This window comes from Scyliorhinus torazame, chromosome 8 (assembly GCF_047496885.1).
Source record: "Scyliorhinus torazame isolate Kashiwa2021f chromosome 8, sScyTor2.1, whole genome shotgun sequence".
NCBI lineage: Eukaryota > Metazoa > Chordata > Chondrichthyes > Carcharhiniformes > Scyliorhinidae > Scyliorhinus > Scyliorhinus torazame.
Window position 1 is genome coordinate 86,872,188 of NC_092714.1, and position 21,893 is coordinate 86,894,080.

At 44.2% G+C, this 21,893-nt stretch overlaps 1 protein-coding gene across 2 annotated transcripts in view; it reads left to right on the plus strand.

Moving 5' to 3' along the window:
- LOC140428755 (T-cell immunoreceptor with Ig and ITIM domains-like) overlaps window positions 1-19,167 on the plus strand; it is a 131,127-nt gene extending 111,960 nt beyond the window's left edge. Inside the window, exons 3-5 of one of the 2 annotated variants that reach the window (XM_072515460.1) lie at window positions 8,695-8,724; window positions 9,179-9,288; window positions 17,269-19,167. In XM_072515460.1, the coding sequence (XP_072371561.1) occupies window positions 8,695-8,724; window positions 9,179-9,288; window positions 17,269-17,433 (305 nt within the window). In that variant the 3' untranslated portion in view covers window positions 17,434-19,167. The remainder of the gene's footprint in view (window positions 1-8,694; window positions 8,725-9,178; window positions 9,289-17,268) is intronic. The other variant, XM_072515461.1, reaches the window with a different exon arrangement.
- Window positions 19,168-21,893: the final 2,726 nt, after the last annotated feature.

Consider the following 21,893-nt stretch of genomic DNA (forward strand, 5'->3'; position numbering starts at 1 on the left):
TTAGGATGCATTGGATGGAGAGGAAAACTGCAGGGGATGGGCACAATGGAAATATGGAGCTTGTTCAAGGAACAGCTACTGCGTGTCCTTGATAAGTATGTACCTGTCAGGCAGGGAGGATGTGGTCGAGCGAGGGAACCGTGGTTTACTAAAGCAGTTGAAACACATGTCAAGTGGAATAAGAAGGCTTATGTAAAGATGAGACGTGAAGGTTCAGTTAGGGCGCTCGAGAGTTACAAGTTAGCGAGGAAGGACCTAAAGAGAGTGCTAAGAAGAGCCAGGAGGGGACATGAGAAGTCTTTGGCAGGTAGGATCAAGGATAACCCTAAAGCTTTCTATAGATATGTCAGGAATAAAAGAATGACTAGGGTAAGAGTAGGGCCAGTCTAGGACAGTAGTGGAGTTGTGCGTGGAGTCCGAGGAGATAGGAGAGGTGCTAAATGAATATTTTTTGTCAGTATTCACACAGGAAAAGGACAATGTTGTCGAGGAGAATACTGAGATACAGGCTACTAGACTAGAAGGGCTTGAGGTTCATAAGGAGGAGGTGTTAGCCATTCTGGAAAGTGTGAAAATAGATAAGTCCCCTGGGCCGGATGGGATTTATCCTAGGATTCTCTGGGAAGCTAGGGAGGAGATTGCTGAGCCTTTGGCTTTGATCTTTAAGTGATCTTTGTCTACAGGAATAGTGCCAGAAGACTGGAGGATAGCAAATGTTGTCCCCTTGTTCAAGAAGGGGAGTAGAGACAACCCCGGTAACTATAGACCAGTGAGCCTTCCTTCTGTTGTGGGCAAAGTCTTGGAAAGATTCATAAGAGATAGGATGTATAATCATCTGGAAAGGAATAATTTGATTAGAGATAGTCAACACGGTTTTGTGAAGGGTAGGCCATGCCTCACAAACCTTATTGAGTTCTTTGAGAAGGTGACCAAACAGGTGGATGAGGGTAAAGCAATTCATGTGGTGTATATGGATTTCAGTAAAGTGTCTGATAAGGTTCCCCATGGTAGGCTATTGCAGAAAATACGGAGGCATGGGATTCAGGGTGATTCAGCAGTTTGGATCAGAAATTGGCTAGTTGGAAGAAGACAAAGGGTGGTGGTTGATGGGAAATGTTCAGACTAGAGTCCAGTTACTAGTGGTGTACCACAAGGATCTGTTTTGGGGCCACTGCTGTTTGTCATTTTTATATATAATAAGAACATAAGAACTAGGAGCAGGAGTAGGCCATCTGACCCCTCGAGCCTGCTCCGCCATTCAATGAGATCATGGCTGATCTTTTGTGGACTCAGCTCCACTTTCCGGCCCGAACACCATAACCCTTAATCCCTTTATTCTTCAAAAAACTATCTATCTTTATCTTAAAAACATTTAATGAAGGAGCCTCTACTGTTTCACTGGGCAAGGAATTCCATAGATTCACAACCCTTTGGGTGAAGAAGTTCCTCCTAAACTCAGTCCTAAATCTACTTCCCCTTATTTTGAGGCTATGCCCCCTAGTTCTGCTTTCACCCGCCAGTGGAAACAACCTGCCCGCATCTATCCTATCTATTCCCTTCATAATCTTATATGTTTCTATAAGATCCCCCTCATCCTTCTAAATTCCAACGAGTACAGTCCCAGTCTACTCAACCTCTCCTCGTAATCCAACCCCTTCAGCTCTGGGATTAACCTAGTGAATCTCCTCTGCACACCCTCCAGTGCCAGTACGTCCTTTCTCAAGTAAGGAGACCAAAACTGAACACAATACTCCAGGTGTGGCCTCACTAACGCCTTATACAATTGCAGCAGAACCTCCCTAGTCTTAAACACCATCCCTCTAGCAATGAAGGACAAAATTCCATTTGCCTTCTTAATCACCTGTTGCACCTGAAAACCAACTTTCTGTGACTCATGCACTAGCACACCCAGATCTCTCTGCACAGCAGCATGTTTTAATTTTTTATCATTTAAATAATAATCCCTTTTGCCGTTGTTCTTACCAAAATGGATAACCTCACATTTGTCAACATTGTATTCCATCTGCCAGACCCTAGCCCATTCACTTAGCCTGTCCAAATCCCTCTGCAGACTTCCAGTATCCTCTGCACTTTTTGCTTTACCACTTATCTTAGTGTCGTCTGCAAACTTGGACACATTGCCCTTGGTCCCCAACTCCAAATCATCTATGTAAATTGTGAACAGTTGTGGGCCCAACACTGATCCCTGAGGGACACCACTAGCTACTGATTGCCAACCAGAGAAACACCCATTAATCCCCACTCTTTGCTTTCTATTAATTAACCAATCCTCTATCCATGCTCCTACTTTCCCCTTAATGCCATGCATCTTTATCTTATGCAACAACCTTTTGTGTGGCACCTTGTCAAAGGCTTTCTGGAAATCCAGATATACCACATCCATTGGCTCCCCGTTATCTACCACACTGTTAATGTCCTCAAAAAATTCCACTAAATTAGTTAGGCACGACCTGCCCTTTATGAACCCATGCTGCGTCTGTCCAATGGGACAATTTCCATCCAGATGCCTCGCTATTTCTTCCTTGATGATAGATTCCAGCATCTTCCCTACTACCGAAGTTAAGCTCACTGGCCTATAATTACCCACTTTCTGCCTACCTCCATTTTTAAACAGTGGTGTCATGTTTGCAAATTTCCAATCCGCCGGGACCACCCCAGAGTCTAGTGAATTTTGGTAAATTATCACTAGTGCATTTGCAATTTCCCTAGCCATCTCTTTTAGCACTCTGGGATGCATTCCATCAGGGCCAGGAGACTTGTCTACCTTTAGCCCCATTAGCTTGCCCATCACTACCTCCTTGGTGATATCAATCCTCTCAAGGTCCTCACCTGTCATAGCCTCATTTCCATCAGTCACTGGCATGTTATTTGTGTCTTCCACTGTGAAGACCGACCCAAAAAACCTGTTCAGTTCCTCAGCCATGTCCTCATCTCCCATTATTAAATCTCCCTTCTCATCCTCTAAAGGACCAATATTTACCTTAGCCACTCTTTTTTGTTTTATGTATTTGTAGAAACTTTTACTATCTGTTTTTATATTCTGAGCAAGTTTACTCTCATAATCTATCTTACTCTTCTTTATAGCTTTTTTAGTAGCTTTCTGTTGCCCCCTAAAGATTTCCCAGTCCTCTAGTCTCCCACTGATCTTTGCTACTTTGTATGTTTTTTCCTTCAATTTGATACTCTCCCTTATTTCCTTAGATATCCACGGTCGATTTTCCCTCTTTTTACCGTCCTTTCTTTTGTTGGTATAAACCTTTGCTGGGCACTGTGAAAAATCACTTGGAAGGTTCTCCACTGTTCCTCAACTGTTTCACCATAAAGTCTTTGCTCCCAGTCTACCTTAGCTAGTTCTTCTCTCATCCCATTGTAATCTCCTTTGTTTAAGCACAAAACACTAGTGCTTTATTTTACCTTCTCACCCTCCATCTGTATTTTAAATTCCACCATATTGTGATCGCTCCTTCCGAGAGGATCCCTAACTATGAGATCCTGAATCAATCCTGTCTCATTACACAGGACCAGATCTAGGACCGCTTGTTCCCTCGTAGGTTCCATTACATACTGTTAGAGGAAACTATCGCGGATACATTCTATAAACTCCTCCTCAAGGCTGCCTTGACCGACCTGGTTAAACCAATCAACATGTAGATTAAAATCCCCCATGATAACTGCTGTACCATTTCTACATGCATCTGTTATTTCTTTGTTTATTGCCTGCCCCACCATAATGTTACTATTTGGTGGCCTATAGATTACTCCTATCAGTGACTTTTTCGCCTTACTATTCCTGACTTCCACTCAAATGGATTCAACCTTATCCTCCATATGACCTGGAGGAGGTCGCAGAAGGATGGGTGAATAAATTTGCAGATGACACTAAAGTCGGTGGAGTTGTGGACAGTGCAGAAGGATGTTACAAGTTACAGAGGGACATAGATAAGCTGCAGAGCTGGGCTGAGAGGTGGCAAATGGAGTTTAATGCAGAAAACTGTGAGCTGATTCATTTTGGAAGGAATAACAGGAAGACAGAGTACTAGGCTAATGGGAAGATTCTTGGCAGTGTGGATAAGCAGAGAGATCTCGGTGTCCATGTACATAGATCCCTGAAAGTTGCCACCCAGGTTGAGAGGGTTGGTAAGAAGGCGTACGGTGTGTTAGCTTTTGTTGGTAGAGGGATTGAGTTTCGGAGCCATGAGGTCATGTTGCAGCTGTACAAAACTCTGGTGCGGCCGCATTTGGAGTATTGCGGCAATTCTGGTTGCCGCATTATAGGAAGGATGTGGAAGCATTGGAAAGGGTGCAGAGGAGATTTACCAGAATGTTGCCTGGTATGGAGGGAAGATCTTATGTGGGAAGGCTGAGGGACTTGAGGCTGTTTTCGTTAGAGAGAAGAAGGTTAAAAGGTGACTTAATTGGGGCATACAAGATGATCAGAGGATTAGATAAGGTGGACAGTGAGAGCCTTTTTCCTCGGATGGTGATGTCTAGCACGCGGGGACATAGCTTTGAATTGAGGGGAGATAGATATGGGACAAATGTCAGAGGTATGTTCTTTACTCAGAGTAGTAAGGGCGTGGAATGCCCTGCCTGTAACAGTAGTGGACTCGCCAACATTAATGGCATTCAAATGGTCATTGGATAGACATATGGACGATAAGGGAATAGTGTAGATGGGCTTCAGAGTGGTTTTACAGGTCGGCGCAACATCGAGGGCCTAAGGGCCTGTACAGCTCTGTAATGTTCTATGTTCTATATTCTATGTCCCATCAGATCCCTCAGGTGGAGGAGGTTAGGCTGGGGTGGGGAGTGGGAGGCATGGGATACAGGAGCAGTGAGCACTGGCTGAGATGCAGGTCCCTGGGCCAAGCCCACCCCAATGTCCACAAAACCCGCCCTCCCCGCTGCATCCCAGCCACCCATCCCATGCCTCACACACTTCCGACAGAGCACCGAAGCAAGTTGTAACATTGTGCACAGGTGTTTAATGTCATCTAATAGATACAGCATTATGCCCGAACTCCATCACTATATTGTGCCGTGCAACTTAACTGGTGTCTACATTTCTGGCCTTATGGGCCCTAATGCTACTCCTAGGTGAATCTCCAGACGGTGCATCAGGAGTGAAGGCGGCCTGCTGCAAATCCCACCCTGTGACCTGGGTCCCCTTTGGCGGCCATCTTCTGGGACGACCGGGCTTGGATGGGCCCAACTGCTGTTTGGGTGTCCCAGGTGGCGTGGTGCGGCCCCGTTCTGCCTGCTGCCAATCAGCTGTGCCCGGGACATGGGGGTGTGAGTCCTTGCAGGAGTCACCGGCACGGGCCCCAGCACCTCCTCCTTCCTCTGGGTGCCCGACGGCCTCCGGAATACTCCACGGGATGGGAGTGTGGGCGGAGCTAATCCCTGAGGCTCCCCCTCCGCTTGGCGCTGTCAGTCGAGAAGGCCCATGCCCGCCACGACTAGGGACACAATGCTCACGCCTTGGAGCACAGGGAGTGGACCACTTCCCTCTGGGATTACGCCACATCTGGCTGCGACTCTGCCACCACCTTCTGGATCACTGCCACATCAGCCAGTGGCTGCACCACCTCCCTTTGTGTCTGAGGCTGATGTTCTCAGTCATGGCCTGCTGTAACTGGGCCTTGCTCAGGAGCGCCGCTGCAATTTCCAGGTGACACTTGAACATGGCTGGCTGTGATACGACAGCCCTGTCCTGGGCCTCGGCCACCACCCACACAGAATGCCCCAGGCCTTGGACATCCTGAACCATGGCCGAAACCTTAGCCTCCAAGGCCTCCACCACAGGTGCCACCCATGCGGTGTTGGCCTGGGTGGCATGCATGGTTGGCACCACCTCCTGCTCCTACGCACAGTTTGACTCCTCCCACTGCACCTCCAGGTACAAGATGGTTCCCAACAGCCCCCCCCCCCCCCCTCCCCTCCCACCCCCACCATATAGTCTCTGGCTCTCTGACTGCATCTCTACTATAGATGGGACAGCCCTTTCCAGAAACCCAAACCTATCCGGACGGCAGCTAGTCCCTGGATTTGGACCGCCCTCCAACCATCCGGCCCCTCGGGAGTTACTGCCTCCACCTGATGTTCCACAGCACGTGTGTGCCAGATAGTGCCCCAGGAGTCTCTTCACTAAAGTGCCCAATCAAAGTGAGTGTTTCTGGGATGATGGGGGATGCTGGATACAGCTGCAGTGGAAATTCAGTGTCGTCCCCAGACTGGTGTCTCCGGCTACAGGTCGAGGGCTCCCGTCCATGTCGGTGTCTTCCTCCTCTTCCAGTTGGGGTTGGCGTTGGGGTTGGACCGTGTGTTGGGGTGATGGGTGGCGGTGGAGGGGGAAGTGTGGGGCGGGGGGGGGCATGGGAGTGGTGGGTATGGTAGAGAGGCAATTTTGGGGGGTAAGGGGATGGTGGTGGGGTCCTGGGGGAATGTGGGTGTGATGCGGCGGGCCATGTGCAGGGGGGTGTTGGGGTGGAGGGATGGTGGAGGGGGCAGTGTGGGGGACGTGTGGGGGGTGGTGGTGGAGGGGGCCGTGGGGTGGTGGAAGGGGCAGTGGTGGGGGGCTGTGGGTGTGGAGGGGTGGTGGTGGTGGGTGTGGGGGTGCGGACACACGTGCCATGGGAAACTGCAACTCAGCGAGGTCTCACCTGCTCGTCCAATGCCGACCGGGCTCACCGACCAGGTCTAATGCCAGCTGCTCTGCTACAGTGATGGGCCGCAGGTCCGGCAGTCACTCTCCGGTGTTCTACCTCTCTCGGCAGTTGTGCGCCGCCTTCCCTTGGGGGGGGGGTGAGGGGGTGGCATTGAAGGTGGATGGAGAGACAGAAAATGCACGCTGTTAGACAGTCGGATGCATGCAGCACAGGGGATGCTCACCCTGACCATTCTGAGGAGGTTGTGAACTTTCTTGTGGCACTATTGTCCGGTCCCGGCGGTGCTGCCCACTGCGCTCATGACTTCTCCCACCTACGCTCAGGACCGGTGCACGGCAGCATGTGGCAACCGCCTCGCCACCCCGTGGTGGCGGGTAGCCCGCCTCTCCCCCACTGCGTCACGCAGAGGCTCCAGCTCAGCATCGGTGAACCGCGGTGCCTCTTTCCCTGCTGCCATCTTTTTGGCTGGGTTGGTGTGTGAGGGGAGCGGAGTGCTTATGTGAGGCTTCAGCTTGTCAGCCTCCCGAGTGTCAATCCCGAATCCGGCAAAGCAGTCAGCTTTTTCCAATGGAAATCGGTCGTGTTCCACATGGTGCTGGTGCTAGCCCCTTAACGGTCGCTGGATTCATCTGCGAACTGCGCCAATTTTGCTGTCATAGAATGTCACTGATTCAGTCCCAGCATCAATACTTAGTTTCTGGCATAGAGAATCCCGCCCCTTAATTTTTACTTTTTTTTAAGAAAACGTGGAGGAACAGAGTCACAGGATCGCTAATTAGTTTCAACCACAAGAATTTTTTTTGATCAAACATGAAAAGTATGCTTCAGATACAGTGTTCCCACAAATGTGTACAGTTTCCAAAAAAATAACACCCCACTTTGAAGCCAAATGGCCAATGTCAGTCAACCAATCTTCCATGGATTTCTCTCACAATCCTCACAGGTGACACTTGCTTTAAAGTCTTCTTTCAAACAATACTCTCCACCTCCCGTTTGCATCAAAACTGCACCCAAGGTTTTCCAACTATCCTGTCAAACAAACTTCCACTCTATTTTTTAACAAGTAATCCAACACCAGGTTTTCCACCTCTCTTTCAAGTTTTCTTTGTCTTAATGCTTTTGCACAAACACAGGTACTCAGTCCCCAACGGAATACTATTACTTCAAATACTGGAAACAGGGACACCAAACCTTATGATTGTTTCAGGTATGTGGCATGTCTGTAGCCAACCACATCAGTTCTTCTCTACCCAAGTCTGACTTTGACTTTCGTAAGCAGTGTCCTGCTCCAAAGGCACTTCCTCTTTGGTTTTCTTCACTTCAATATTCCTGGAACTTCGTTGCCATTCCCTGGTTTCTAGAACTAACTGTCCTTTAGTTTCCCTGGAGCTTGTCTTTGTGCACCGGACTCCATTGTATAGTGTTTCTGCTTCTAGCAGAGCTGTGGGTGCTGCCTTCCCTCTCATTGCCTATTGCCAACTGGTATAGATCCAGCAAAATCTGAACCTAAAATCTTTCCTGCCCTTAAGGTACCCCTGGTTACTTTCTCCCAGGTTGTTTACTTTTCACACCATAACCCTCTCTAAGCACAATAAAAGCATATTTTGAATGAAAACCATAAAAAACACAGAACATAAATCTAACTTTAGGTTTACCCTTCCTCACACAGCAAAGCTAAATTAAAACACTTAAAACAATGTATTATTTCTAATATTTAACAATACACAGCGCCAGGTTCCCAGGTTCGATTCCCGGCTTGGTTCACTTTCTGTGCGGAGTCTGCATGTTCTCCCTGTGACTGCGTGGGTTTCTTCCGGGTGCTTCGGTTTCCTCCCACAAGTAATTTGGACATTCGGAATTCTCTCTCAGTGTACCCGAACAGACGGCAGAATGTGGTGGCTTGGGGCTTTTCACAGTAACTTAATTGCAGTGTTAATGTAAGCCTGCTTGTGACAATAAAGATTATTATTATTAAATCACATAAAACTATCTGTTTCCCTGACAGGGTCAAATTTAACACAAGGTCAACCATCCCGTGAGTATATACAGTAGTTCTAAATGTGTCAGATTTTTAATACACAATACTTTCAATTCATGTTACAAGTAAGATTTCTAGAGTTAGAAACAGATGAACATATATAATATAATTTGATGTAACTTTGACAATTTGCTTTTACGTGTCCCACCACAGAATTAAATCTGACATCGTGACACAATTGAATATATCAATTGAATGATCAATAAGATCAGCCATGATCTCATTGAATGACAGAGCAGGCTTGAAGGCCTACTCCTGCTCCTGGTTCTTATGTTCTTATCTTTACCTTGGATTTTCTGAAGTTATATCAGGAAATACCTATTTATATCTGAACACAAACTTCATTAGTTGCATTAATTAACAACAGTGTATTATATTATTATGCAAACTTGGAATCGGTTAACTTCCTAGCTATATTCAGTGTAAAGAAACATGATTTCTGTCTTTCTAGATGCAAACGAATACACCAAGTCCTCCAGGCTACCTGTATATGTTAGCATTGGTGTAGTTCTGGCAGTGCTAGCCATTGGAATCATTTTTATTTTGCTACGCTTCGTCCATGTAAGTAACAAGAATTTACTATATTTAAAGATAAATTCACTTGATAATTCAGACTGCATTAAGTAATTTAATAAACAGACTATAATAAATATACACTTCATTTTATTTGTTGCCCTCAAATAATTTTTACATTTATCCAATTAATGTGTCATTGTTGAACTGAATTATGCTTATTCACACATTTTCTTATTTATTCAATTCTTCCAATTTACTAGAAAGCACGCTATTTAAAAAGAACAAACCCTTAAAATTAGGCTATCATTTCGGGATTGAAAAGCCTAGATTAGGTATGCATCCCATTCAAGATAATGAACTTTATTAAACAACAACAGCCATTTATATAGCATCTTTAACTTCATGAAATGTTCCAAGGAACATTCTCAAACTATACCAAGCCACATGAGGAGATATTAGATTAGATGACCAAAGGCTTGATCAAGGGTGTGGGTTTTAAGGGATGTCTTAAATGAGGGTAGCATGCTGGAGAAGTGGGGTGGTTAGGGAGGGAATTCCAGAACTTGTGTCTAAGCAACTGAAGGAACAGCCTCCAATGGTGGACTTTTTTAGCATTGGAAATGCAGAAGAGGCTAGAATTCGAGAAACAGAGGATTGTGGGGCTGAAAGAGATTACGGAGATGAAACGTGGAAAATAGGAAGAGGACTGGACCATTCGTCCATTTGAGCCTGTTCCGCCATTCCTCACGATCATGGCTCATCATCCAACTCAGTAACCTGTTCCCACATACAGGGCGGAATTTGCCAGCTGTTTTCGCCGGCGGAATATTCCGTCTCACTGACGGTGCACGGGTTTCCCAGCGATGAGGGGTGCAGTCAACGGGAAACCCTGTTGACAATGGCGGGACCAGAAAATCCCACTGGCGGGTCACCTATGCCACTGGAAAACATGCGGCAGGTTGCTCGGTAAATCCCGCCCTCAATATTTTCTGTGGCAGAGAATTCCACAGGCTCACCACTCTCTGAGTGAAGGAATTTCTTCTCATCTCAGTCCTAAATGGTCTTCCCCATAACCTCAGACTGTGACCCCTGGTTCTGGATTCCCATGCCATTGGAAAGATGATCAATGTGAAGGCTGGTAATTGCACCTTCTGTTGAAAATTTTACACTCTTGGTTTTGACCATAGTTGTCTCAAATACACCAGCTTGCTTGTGTATCTACCCTGTCTACTCGTGTTAGAATTTTATATGTTTCTATGAGAGTCCCCTCATCCTCTTAAACTCCAGCAAATACAATCCTCTCCGACCTAACCCACCAGAGTGGGGGGGGGGGGGGGGGGGGGGTTGACTAATGGGCCTAGTTTTAGAAGTACCAATGAGAATAGGGAAAAGAAAGTGAGAGGAGGCTTGAGTGTTGACAATGAACAAACAAATGGTCGCCTCCCAAAGGGCAAGGAAGAGATAAGGGCAGGGTTAAAGTGTATGTATGTAAATGCATGGAGTATAATGAACAGAATTGGGAAACTGGAAGCAAAAATTGCTCTTGGGACATATGACATAGTAGCATTGACCAAATCATGCCTCAAGCCAGAACAGAACTGGATACTTAACATCCCGGGTTACAAGGTTTTTAGTCGGAACAGGGTAGGTACAAAGGGAGGAGATGTAGCAATCTTGGTCAAAGATAGTATCATTGTTCTTGAACCAGATGCAGTTCCTGAATTAGAATCTATATGGTTGGAGGTGAGAAACAGGAAGGGAGCGGTGACCTAGTTTGGTATTTACTATAGACCTCCAAATAGTCGGGAGGAGGTGAAGAGAGCATTTGTAAGCAGATCATGGAAACCTGCAGGGAAAGTAGGGTTGCGATAGTTGGGGATTTCAATTACCCTAAGATAGACTGGGAAGCGGGTAGAGTGTGGGGCATAGAAGGGGAGAAATTCCTGCAGTGTGTGCAGGAGAACTTTCCGTAACAGTACATTTCCAGTCCTATCAGGGAGAAAGCTGTGCCAGGTCTGGTCCGAGGAAATAAGACCATAAGACAGAGGAGCAGAATTAGGCCACTCGGCTCATCGAGTCTGCTCCGCCATTCAATCATGGCTGATATTTTTCTCATCCCCATTCTCCTGCCTTCTCCCCATAACCCCTTTTTAATCAAGAACCTATCTATCTCTGCCTTAAAGACACAGGCCGCCACAGCCTTCTGCGGCAAAGAGTTCCAGATTCACCACCCTCTGGCTGAAGAAATTCCTCATCATCTCTGTTTTAAAGGATCGTCCCTTTAGTCTGAGATTGTGTCCTCTGGTTCTAGTTTTTCCTACAAGTGGAAACATCCTCTCCATGTCCACTCTATCCAGGCTTCACAGTATCCTGTAAGTTTCAATATGATCCCTCCTCATCCTTCTAAACTGCAATTAGTACAGACCCAGAGTCCTCAACGACAAGCTCTTCATTCCAGGGATCATTCTTGTGAACCTCCTCTGGACCGTTTCCAAGGCCAGCACATCCTTCCTTGGATACGGGGCCCAAAACTGCTCACAATACTCCAAATGGGGTCTGACCAGAGCCTTACATAGCCTCAGAAGGACATACCTGGTCTTTTATTCTAGCCCACTCGACATGAATGCTAACATTGCATTTGCCTTCCTAACTGCCGACTGAACCTGCACGTTAACCTTAAAAGAATCGTGAACACGGTCTTCCAAGTCCCTTTGTGCTTCTGATTTCCTAAGCATCTCCCCATTTAGAAAAGTCTATGCCTCTATTTCTCCTTCCAAAGTGCATAACCTCACACTTTTCCACATTGTATTCCATTTGCCACTTCATTGCCCACACTCCTAGCCTGTCCAAGTCCTTCTGCAGCCTGCCTGCTTCCTCAATACTACCTGTCCCTCTACAGATCTTTGTATCATCTATAAACCTAGCAACAGTGTCTTCAGTTCCTTCTTCCAGATCATTAATGTATATTGTGAAAAGTTGTGGTCCCAGCACCAACCATTGAGGCACACCGCACACCACTAGGAACTGGCTACCATCCTGAAAAAGACCCCTTTATGCCAGTCATCCAATCCTCTATGCATGCCAGGATCTTACCCTTAACACCATGGGCTCTTAACTTATTTAACAGTCTCCTATGAAACACCTTGTCAAAGAACTTCTGGAAATCCACTGGTTCTCCTTTGTCTAACATCCTTGTTACTTCCTCAAAAAACTCTTACCAGATTTGTCAGATATGACCTCTCCTTGACCAAGCAAGCCGTGCTGACTCAGTCCTATTTTATTGTGCACTTCCAAGTACTCCGCGAATTCATCTTTAATAATGGACTCTAAAATGTTACCAATGACCAAAGTCAGGCTAACCGGCCTATAATTTCCCGTCTTCTGCCTCCCTTCCTTCTAAAACAGTGGTGTTACATTAGCCACTTTCCAGTCCTCTGGGAACCTTCCTTCCTCCAGTGATTCCTGAAAATTCACCACCAATGCCTCCACAATCTCCTCAGCTATCTCTTTTAGAACCCTGGGTTGTAGTCCATCCGGTCCAGGTGATTTACCCACCTTCAGACCTTTCAGTTTCCCCAGAACCTTCTCCTTAGTGGTGGTCACTGCACTCACCTCTGCGTCCTGATTCTCCTGGCGCTCTGGCATCCCACTAATGTCTTCCACCGTGAAGACTGACGTAAAGTAACTATTCAGTTCCTCTGCCATTTCTTTGTTTCCTATTATTACTTCTCCGGCCACATTTTCCATTGGTTCAATATCTATTTTTGTCTCTCTCTTACCTTTTATATAATGAAAAAAACTCTTCCTATCTTCCTTTATATTACTAGCTAACTTGCACTCATATTTCATCTTCTCCTCCCTTATTGCTTTTTTAGTTGTCCTCTGCTCACTTTTAAAGACTTCCCAATCCTCTGGCTTCCCACTAATCCTGTCCACCTTGTATGCTTTTTCTTTCACTTTTATGCTGTCCTTGACTTCCCTCATCAGCCATGGGTGCCTTGTCCTCCCCTTAGCATGGGGAGGCAGGGCAGGCAGAGTACGTCAGAGTGAGGGAGCCATTGGGAAGTAGTGATCATAATAAAATACGATTCAATATTAAGTTGTAAAAGGATAAGAATCAGTCACAGATTAAGATCCCAGACTGGAAAAGGGCACATTTTAGGGGTCTAAAAGTTGAACTGGAGCAGGTTGATTGGAAACGCATTTAGGTGAATAAAACAGTCGATGAAAAATGGGAGACCTTCAAAGAAGAGATGACTAGAGTGCAAGCTAGGTATGTACCCATGAGAAATAAATATGAGGTATCCAAAGCTAGAGTACTGTGGATGACTAAGGATATTGATGATAAAATAAGGAAGAAAAAAGAGGCATGTGATGCATGCCAGAATAATAATAGAAATCAGGAAGAGTATCTCAAATGCAGGAGAGAGGCTAAGGCTGGAATAAGGAAGGCTAAGAAGAAGCATGAGAAAGGATTACAGGCTGTGCTAAAACAAATAGCAAAATGTTCTTCAAGCATATTAATAGTAAAAGATTAGTGAAGGACAGAGTTTGGCCCATAAGGGACAAGCAAGGGTAAACTACTCACTGAAGCAGAGGGTATGGCAGAGGTACTAAATGAGTACTTTGCTCCTGCCTTTACCAAATTAGAAGATGGTGACAATGGCCCAGTTGAAAATGTGGGTGTTGAGCAACTGAGCAGTATAGTGATAGATAAAGAAAAGGTGCTAAAAAGGCGGCAGCACTCCAGGTAGGGAAGTCGCCAGGCCCTGATGGGATGCATCCTAGATTACTGAGAGAGTTAAGGGAGCATATTGTAGTGCTATTGACAGAAATTTTCCAGGCCTCTCTGAACACAGGATAAATCCCAGGGACTGAAAGATTGCAAATGTGATGCCGTTGTTTCAGAAAGAGGCAAAGGATAACCCAGGAAACTACAGACCTGTCAGCTTGACATCAATAGTGAGAAAACTGATGGAAGCCATAATACAGGATGAGACAAATAGACACTTAAAGAAAAATAAGTTACTACTAGGCAGTCAACAAGGCTTTGTCAAGGGCACGTCATGTCTGACAAATTTAATTGAGTTCTTTGACGAGGTGACACAGGCAGTGGATGAAGGAAGTGCCGTGGATGTTGTATATTTGGACTTTCAGAAAGCATTTGCTAGAGTGCCACATGGCAGGTTTGTTAGCAAATTAAGAATCATTGGGATTGATGGGTCCTTGGCAGCATGGATTTAAAGTTGTCAAAGAGATAGGAAACAGAGGGCAGGTATAGTTGGGCATTTCTCAGACTGGAGTCAAGTTGAAAGTGGTGCTCCCCAGGGTTTAGTATTGGGACCCTTGCTTTTTCTGATTTACATAAATTATTTAGAGATTGGTGTTGAGGGAAAAATCTCTAAATTTGCAGATGATACTAAGCTAGGGGAAATAGAGAATTGTGAGCATGATGCTGAGTGACTTCAGAGGGACAATAACAAGTTGGCCAAATGGGCAGACACCTGGCAAATGCAGCGAAATGTGAGGTAACGCATTTTGTCAGAAGAAACAAGGGGAGACAATATAGGCTCAATGGTACAATTTTGAGGGGAATACAGGGGCAGAGGGACCTCGGGGTTCAAGTGCATAATTCTCTGAAGGTGGGCAGGCAAATTGAAACAGTTGTTAAGAAGGCTTATAGCATCCTTGGGTTTATAAATAGAGGCATAGAGCATAAAAGCAAGGAAGTGATACTACACTTCGACAAATCATTGGTCAGACCACATTTGAAGTTTTGCATTCAGTTCTAGGCACCTTATTTATGGAAGGATGTTAAAGCCCTGGAGGGAGTGCAGAGGAAAGTTATTAGTATGATACCAGGAATGAGGAATTTTAGACACAATGAAAGATTGAAGAAATTGGGCTTTTCCTCCTTAGAGCAGAGAAGATTAAGAGGTGATCTTATTGAGGTGTTTAAAATTGTGAACAATTTTGACAGGGTAAAGAAGAATATTCTGTTTCCACTAGTTGGTTTGACAGTGACTAGGGGGTCACAATTTCAAGATGGTCAACAAGAGAGCAAGGAGTGAGATGAGGAGAAATGTCTTTATTCAGAGAGTTTTGGGGGTTTGGAATGTGCTGTCTGGGAGAATGGATTCCGAACGAGGGTTCAAAAGAGAGCTGGATATATATTTGAAAGTGATGAATTGAGAGGGCTACGGAGATTGGGCTAGTGAATTGGACGAGCTAGGTTGCTCTTTTGGGAGCGGGTGCAGAAACGATGGGCTGAATGGCCTCCTTCTGTGCTGTAAATAACATGTGTCAGTCCTCCATCTCGGAAACCAGCCTGGTAAACCTTTGCTACACACCCTCCATAGTAAGAACATCTTTTCTCAGATAAGGAGACCGAAAATGCACACAATATTCTAAGCATGGTCTCACCAAGGCCTGCATAACTGCAACAAATCATCCCTGCTCCGGTACTCAAGTCCTCTCGCTATGAAGGCCAACATATCATTTGTCTTCTTCACCGGCTGTTGCACCTGCAGTAACAGGCAAGGCCATGGAGGGATTTGAATGCCAGAATGTTAATTTTAAAGTTAAGTTATTGTTTGATCAGGAACCAATGTTGGTCAGCGAGCACAGAGATGATAAGGCAATTGTACTTGGTACAAGTTAAGACACAAATAGCAGAGTTTCTGATTATCTCAACTTTATGGAGTGTAGAATGTAGCAGATCAGCCTGAACTGATTGGAATAGTTGAGTTCAGAGCTAATAAAGGTCAGATTGAGGGTTTCAGCACCAGATGAACTGAGGCAGGGACAAAGTCCAGGGACATTACGGAGGGAGAAATAGGCAGTCTTAGTGATGGCACAAATATGAAGTTGAACCTCCTCTCTCGATCAAATGTGACAGCAAAGTTGTGGACAGGCTGGCGTGATCTTTGACTATTGCCAATGAAGGGGTTGGAGTCAGTAATTGGGGATCTAAGTTTGGAGCTGAGACTGAAAACAATGGCTTCAATCTTCCCAATATATAGTTGCAGGAAATTTCTGCTCATCCAGCACTGGATGTTGGATAAGCAGTCCGAAATTTAAGAAATGGTGGAAGAGTCGAGAAAGATGATGGTGAGGTTTTGGGAGCATACACATGAATAATAACAATGCTTTTGGATGATGTCGCTGATGATCGGCATGTAGATGAGAAATAGATGAGGACCAAAAATAGATCCTTGGGTACAGTAGAGGTAACAGTGCGGGAAGCGAAAAAGAAGCCATTGCAGTGATTCAATGGATGCAATTAGATAGATAAGCATGGAACCACTTGAGGGTAATCCAACCCAGCTAAACAAGAATCATTGGAGGAGAATGGTGTGCTCAGTTGCGTTGAAGAGGGCAATCAGATTAAGAAAGAAGTCTTACAACACCAGGTTAAAGTCCAACAGGTTTGTTTCAAACACTAGCATTCGGAGCACTGCTCCTTCCTCAGGTGAAGGAGCAGTGCTCCGAAAGCTAGTGTTTGAAACAAACCTGTTGGACTTTAACCTGGTGTTGTAAGACTTCTTACTGTGCTCACCCTAGTCCAACGCCGGCATCTCCACATCACAGGTCAAGAAAGACAGGGAAGGAAAATTTACCTTTGTGACAGTCATATGGGATGTTATTTGTGACCTTGGTAAGAGCAGTTTCAGTAGTGCAACAGGGGACGTCGTTTCAATGCCAGTTACACTATCACATCACACTTTATTGGAGGTGGGGAGGATGGAAACATAAATAAAAAGAATAGAGTATTCAGTTCCCTGAGCCTTTACATATATTCAATTGGATCACGCGAAAAGCATTCAGATCTCATTTTTGAATGCTTCAACTGATCCACCATCCACAGCCTTTTGGGGGAAAGAACGTTCTAGCTTTCTACATCCCTTGCGTATTTCTAAAATTTGTTTGTAGAAAGGTGACTTCTTACATCAAAAAACCTTGATTGAGATATCAACTCGTGTTTTCCTTGTCTGACTTTCCTTTCATGTTAAAATTGTTTTGCAGCAGCGGAAGTCGAGAGTCAACTTACCAAACCAAATCAATATAATCCTGAAAAACCCGTCTGACACGGATGATCAGGACAACAAACAGCAGCTGAGCAGGCCAATAGCAACCAGCAGTGATGGTGAAGACACTGGCGATAACTATATGAATGTTTTATTCCACTGATCGTCTTGCAATTAGCCTATAAACTAAAAATTCATGTGTTTTCAAAAGGCTGGGCCATTTCACATAACTTTTCATTGTTCATTGCTGACTTTTCATTGTTCATTGCTAAAGATGCATATTGTGTAGTGGTGAAGAATAATACACAAATAAAGAAAAAACTTAGATCTCCAGAAAATGCAATTGTGTAAAAAAAAGAGTCAGCTGGCATTGTATTGCACTTAAGCTTTCAAAATATTTTGTGGTTCAGCAATGTTGTTTGGGTTATTTTCATGTGCAAAAGCATTGCAATTGAGTCAAAAAGCTGTTGTGAAAATGATCCACCACCCCTTGAGGTATTTCTGGGTAATTTCCAGAGCTATGTACATCATAGACTGATGCAAACGCTTGAGTGGCAGGGAAATTATTTACAATAAATTAACCAATTCAGATAAATTAAGACTATGCAACAAATATTAAAGGTTAAACATTTATTGTCTTGCTTCAGAAAATAGACAAATGTGTCAAAATTGTTAAGAGATGCTGTTTTCGGTCCATAATTTTTGTTTGTATTTTTATCCGGTCTTGAAGTTAGTACGCCCAGATTTCCTGCCCGTCTCTGGTCTGGAACTGGACTTGTTTAGCCTAAATGTACCATGTGTTATTTTTTCCCTTGGCCACAAATATCTAACTTTGACTCAACCCAACTCCAACAAGATCTTGCTCTACCAAAGAGAGAGCACATTAAACATGGCTGCAGGTTTGAGGGGTTTGGTGTAATATACAATCATGCAGCATATTTGATGAAGGTACAAATTAACGCACAGACCTGTGCCCAGTCACCTCAATCAAATACGGGGTCTGTCATAAAACACAACATAATGCAGAAAAACTGCATGGAAACAATTGAATTACAGGATAACGTGATATGATTTGCTTTATTATTAATGCAGCGTGTAAACACTTTACATACTTAGTTCTTCATGGGTTTTACTACACCTTACTGTCTGAATGTAAGTGGTTGGGAATAAGGCTCAAAGGTTCCAAGAATTCATAATCTGGCTCAGATTATTATAACTAATTTCTTAGTCAATGGCAAAAAGTCCAATGGAGGGCAGCACGGTGGTGCAGTGGGTTAGCCCTGCAGCCTCACGCGCCGAGGTCCCAGGTTCGATCCCGACTCTGGGTCACTGTCCGTGTGGAGTTTGCACATTCTCCCCGTGTTTGCGTGGGTTTCGGCTGCACAACCCAAAGATGTGCAGGCTAGGTGGATTGGCCTCGCTAAATTGCCCCTTAATTGGAAAAAATTAATTGGGTACACTAAATTTTTTTTAAAAGTCCAATGGAGAGATCCTGATAATTCTTTCCAAACAGCTGCACGTGTAGTTTCCTATGAGACCATAATGCTTCTGTTTTATACATGTCTGGTCTGCATTCTTACTGCACAGAAAAGATAGTTTTTTTTCCGTTTTCAGTGGCTACAACAAAGTGCCTTATAAGGATGAATTAAGATCCAAAGACGATCAAAATGTAGGAAACTTTCACCGTATTGTCTTTTCTCTGAATTGCTATATGTTTGGGTGAACCTGCTGAAGGCTGACAAGGAATCTCAGTCTGCACCTATTAGCACAGTTAGACTTCCCATAAATGTTTGAATTGTTGTCAAAAGTTTTGTGTGTGCTTTTTTATTGGTAGTGTGGCCAAATGATCAATTTGAAGTATTTTAGGTGGCATGCTTCAATAAAAGATATGAAATGATTGCTGTGCAGTACCCTTCGTTTCCCATAAATAAACAAGATTAACATTGTATTCAGCTAATACGCTGTGTATATTAAAACATTCTAATATGTTATGGGTCAGGATTTAGAGAATCCCAAAGTGTATCATGGAGTTCACCTGACCCACAACTTTTAATTGATTGTGGTATGGGGAGCACACGGCTCACTCTACAGGTGTGGTACAGCAGAAATGGACCAGTATTTTTTAAAACAGAACAATGTTTATTCTATGAACTCAAGTTAACCTTTTTAAAACAAACAGTGAATATCTTAGCAACCATTAATTCAAAGATAACCCCCAAATAATACACTTAGTAATCCTTTAAGCTCAACAAATCTTTAAACAGGAGCACATTAGGTTCACATTCACTATTGAGAACATTTATAATTCTGAATTCACCAAATGATCCAGAGATAGTCTTTGGATGGCAGAGATCAACAGGACAACTCTTTGTTTAACTTCAGCTGCAGCTCATTGGAAAACCCAGACACACCCAAGCCTTTTATCAAAGGGAAACTAAAAAGCAGAACCAGAGGTCAGCTCCACCTACACTCTGACATCACTGCAATAACATGAGCAGCTAACCATTTCTTACAGCGACATTCTCATGACAAATACAATTTACGTTTAACAAGTGTGTTAGTCTACTTTATTTAATGCAGATGAATTAACTGTTTTAAACTGCCCCAGTCCACATATTTTGTTCCTCAGAATGTTACTTCAAAAGGCAGACACAATAAAAAGTGAAACTTTCATGGGTCAGCACAGTGGCACAGTGGCTAACACTGCTGCCTCACAACTCCAGGGACCCGGGTTCAATTCCAGCCTTGGGTGACTGCATGGAGTTTTCACGTTCTCCCCATGTCTGCGTGGATTTCCTCTGGGTGCTTTGGTTTCCTCCCACAGTCCTAAGATGTGTATGTCAAGTGGATTGGCCATGCTCAATTGCCCTTTAATGTCCAAATATGTGCAGGTTAGGTAGGATTACGGGGATAGGACAGGGGTGTGGGTCTGAGTAGGGTGCTGTTACAGAGGGCCGGTGCAGACCTAATGGGCTGAATGGCCTCCTTCTGCACTGTCGGGATTCTATGGGTTCTGATACACAGCCCTTTCAAGAAAACGAATTATCAAAACAAAAGGGAAATCATGCTATAATGGCGTACAAAACAAAATGCGTCGATAAAATGACTGCTTCACAGAGATTCAATTTAAATAAATATGACAAAAACCGTAATTTATAGTGACATACAATAATGAACATGATTCCATAATCTGTGCCACAACTAGCATTTGAAATCCTGTAAAAAATGACAGCTTGCCTGTTCCACTGTTCTGAATCAATATTAAACGTAGCTGCTACCAGATCTGGGGCTCTGTAAATAATGCCCAGATTGGAACTGGAGCCATTTCTTGTGTGAGAATGGCACTATCCTGCTCTCCGAGACAGATATTGTGCTGTTCTAATTTTCTTTTAGACTTAATCTGCATCTGAATTTGCTGGGTGAGTTTCCTGGAGGAGGTTATATCTCATGTTCAGTTGATTAATATTATCGTTCCCATCACTGGAATCTGAATCCCAGACATTTTCCAAGATATTTTCTTAATCTGTTCGTCGGTGTCATGCCACGATCAAAATGCAACAGTGGAGATTGCTAGCCATCTGTTAAACGCAGGCTTACTACTAACTCGGCGTTGGCTGATGAATGAGACCTTGGATCCTGTTGACTTGCAAATAGTCATTGTTTCATTTAATCTTGTGCTGTCTCCTTTCTAGAAGCAGTAAAAGGTAACAGAAACAAATAAAAATGCCTTGAGGAGGACATCCAACTCCCTTACATGTGGGACAAAGTCAGAGGTGGTCTTCATTTTTTTTGACAATAAAGGTTCAATATTATGTAACCTAGGAAAGTCTATCTAATTAGTTATGGTTAAAATCATAGTTAAATTTTGTTCATGTACGTCAAGATAATCAGAATTTCCCTGACACTACAGCCACAGAAGGGTAGGAAATGGTGTGCAGAATGTCTTAAAAGAGCAGTTGACAATTAGCTTGCTGCCTGCACAAAGGTAAAGTTTGGAACAAGTGATAAAACTGACAATTAAAATTCTGTAGGATTGGGCAGCACGGTGGCGCAGTGAGTTAGCCCTGCAGCCTCATGGCGCCGAGGTCCCAGGTTTGATCCCGGCTCTGGGTCACTGTCCGTGTGGAGTTTGCACATTCTCCCCGTATTTGCGTGGGTTTCACCCCCACAACCCAAATATGTGCAGGCTAGGTGGATTGGCCATGCTAAATTGCCCATTAATTGGAAAAAATGAATTGGGTACTCTAAATTCTTTTTTTAAATTCTGTAGGAAGAGAGGTAGGTTAGAGAGGTTACTATTTTGTGGCTGAAATCTCCCACCCAACATCATCTGAAGAAAGCATGCAAAGAGATGGCCAGCCAAGTTATTGCTGTCTCCTATCCACACCCGCAGGAATTAAAATGAGAAAGATATTCTTTGATCTAAAGATGACCATCAAAGTTGGAATGATGAATGGAAAGTCTGTACTAGACATCATTGTTTCCACCAGCTGAAACTTGATAACTGCCACTAGAAAAGGTTTTGTCTACTTCAGTGGACTCATGTATGTTTTGTTGCTGGCTCCTATGGCTCCTCAAACTGCTCTGTAGCCATTGTCATGATAACATGTGCATGTGTGATAT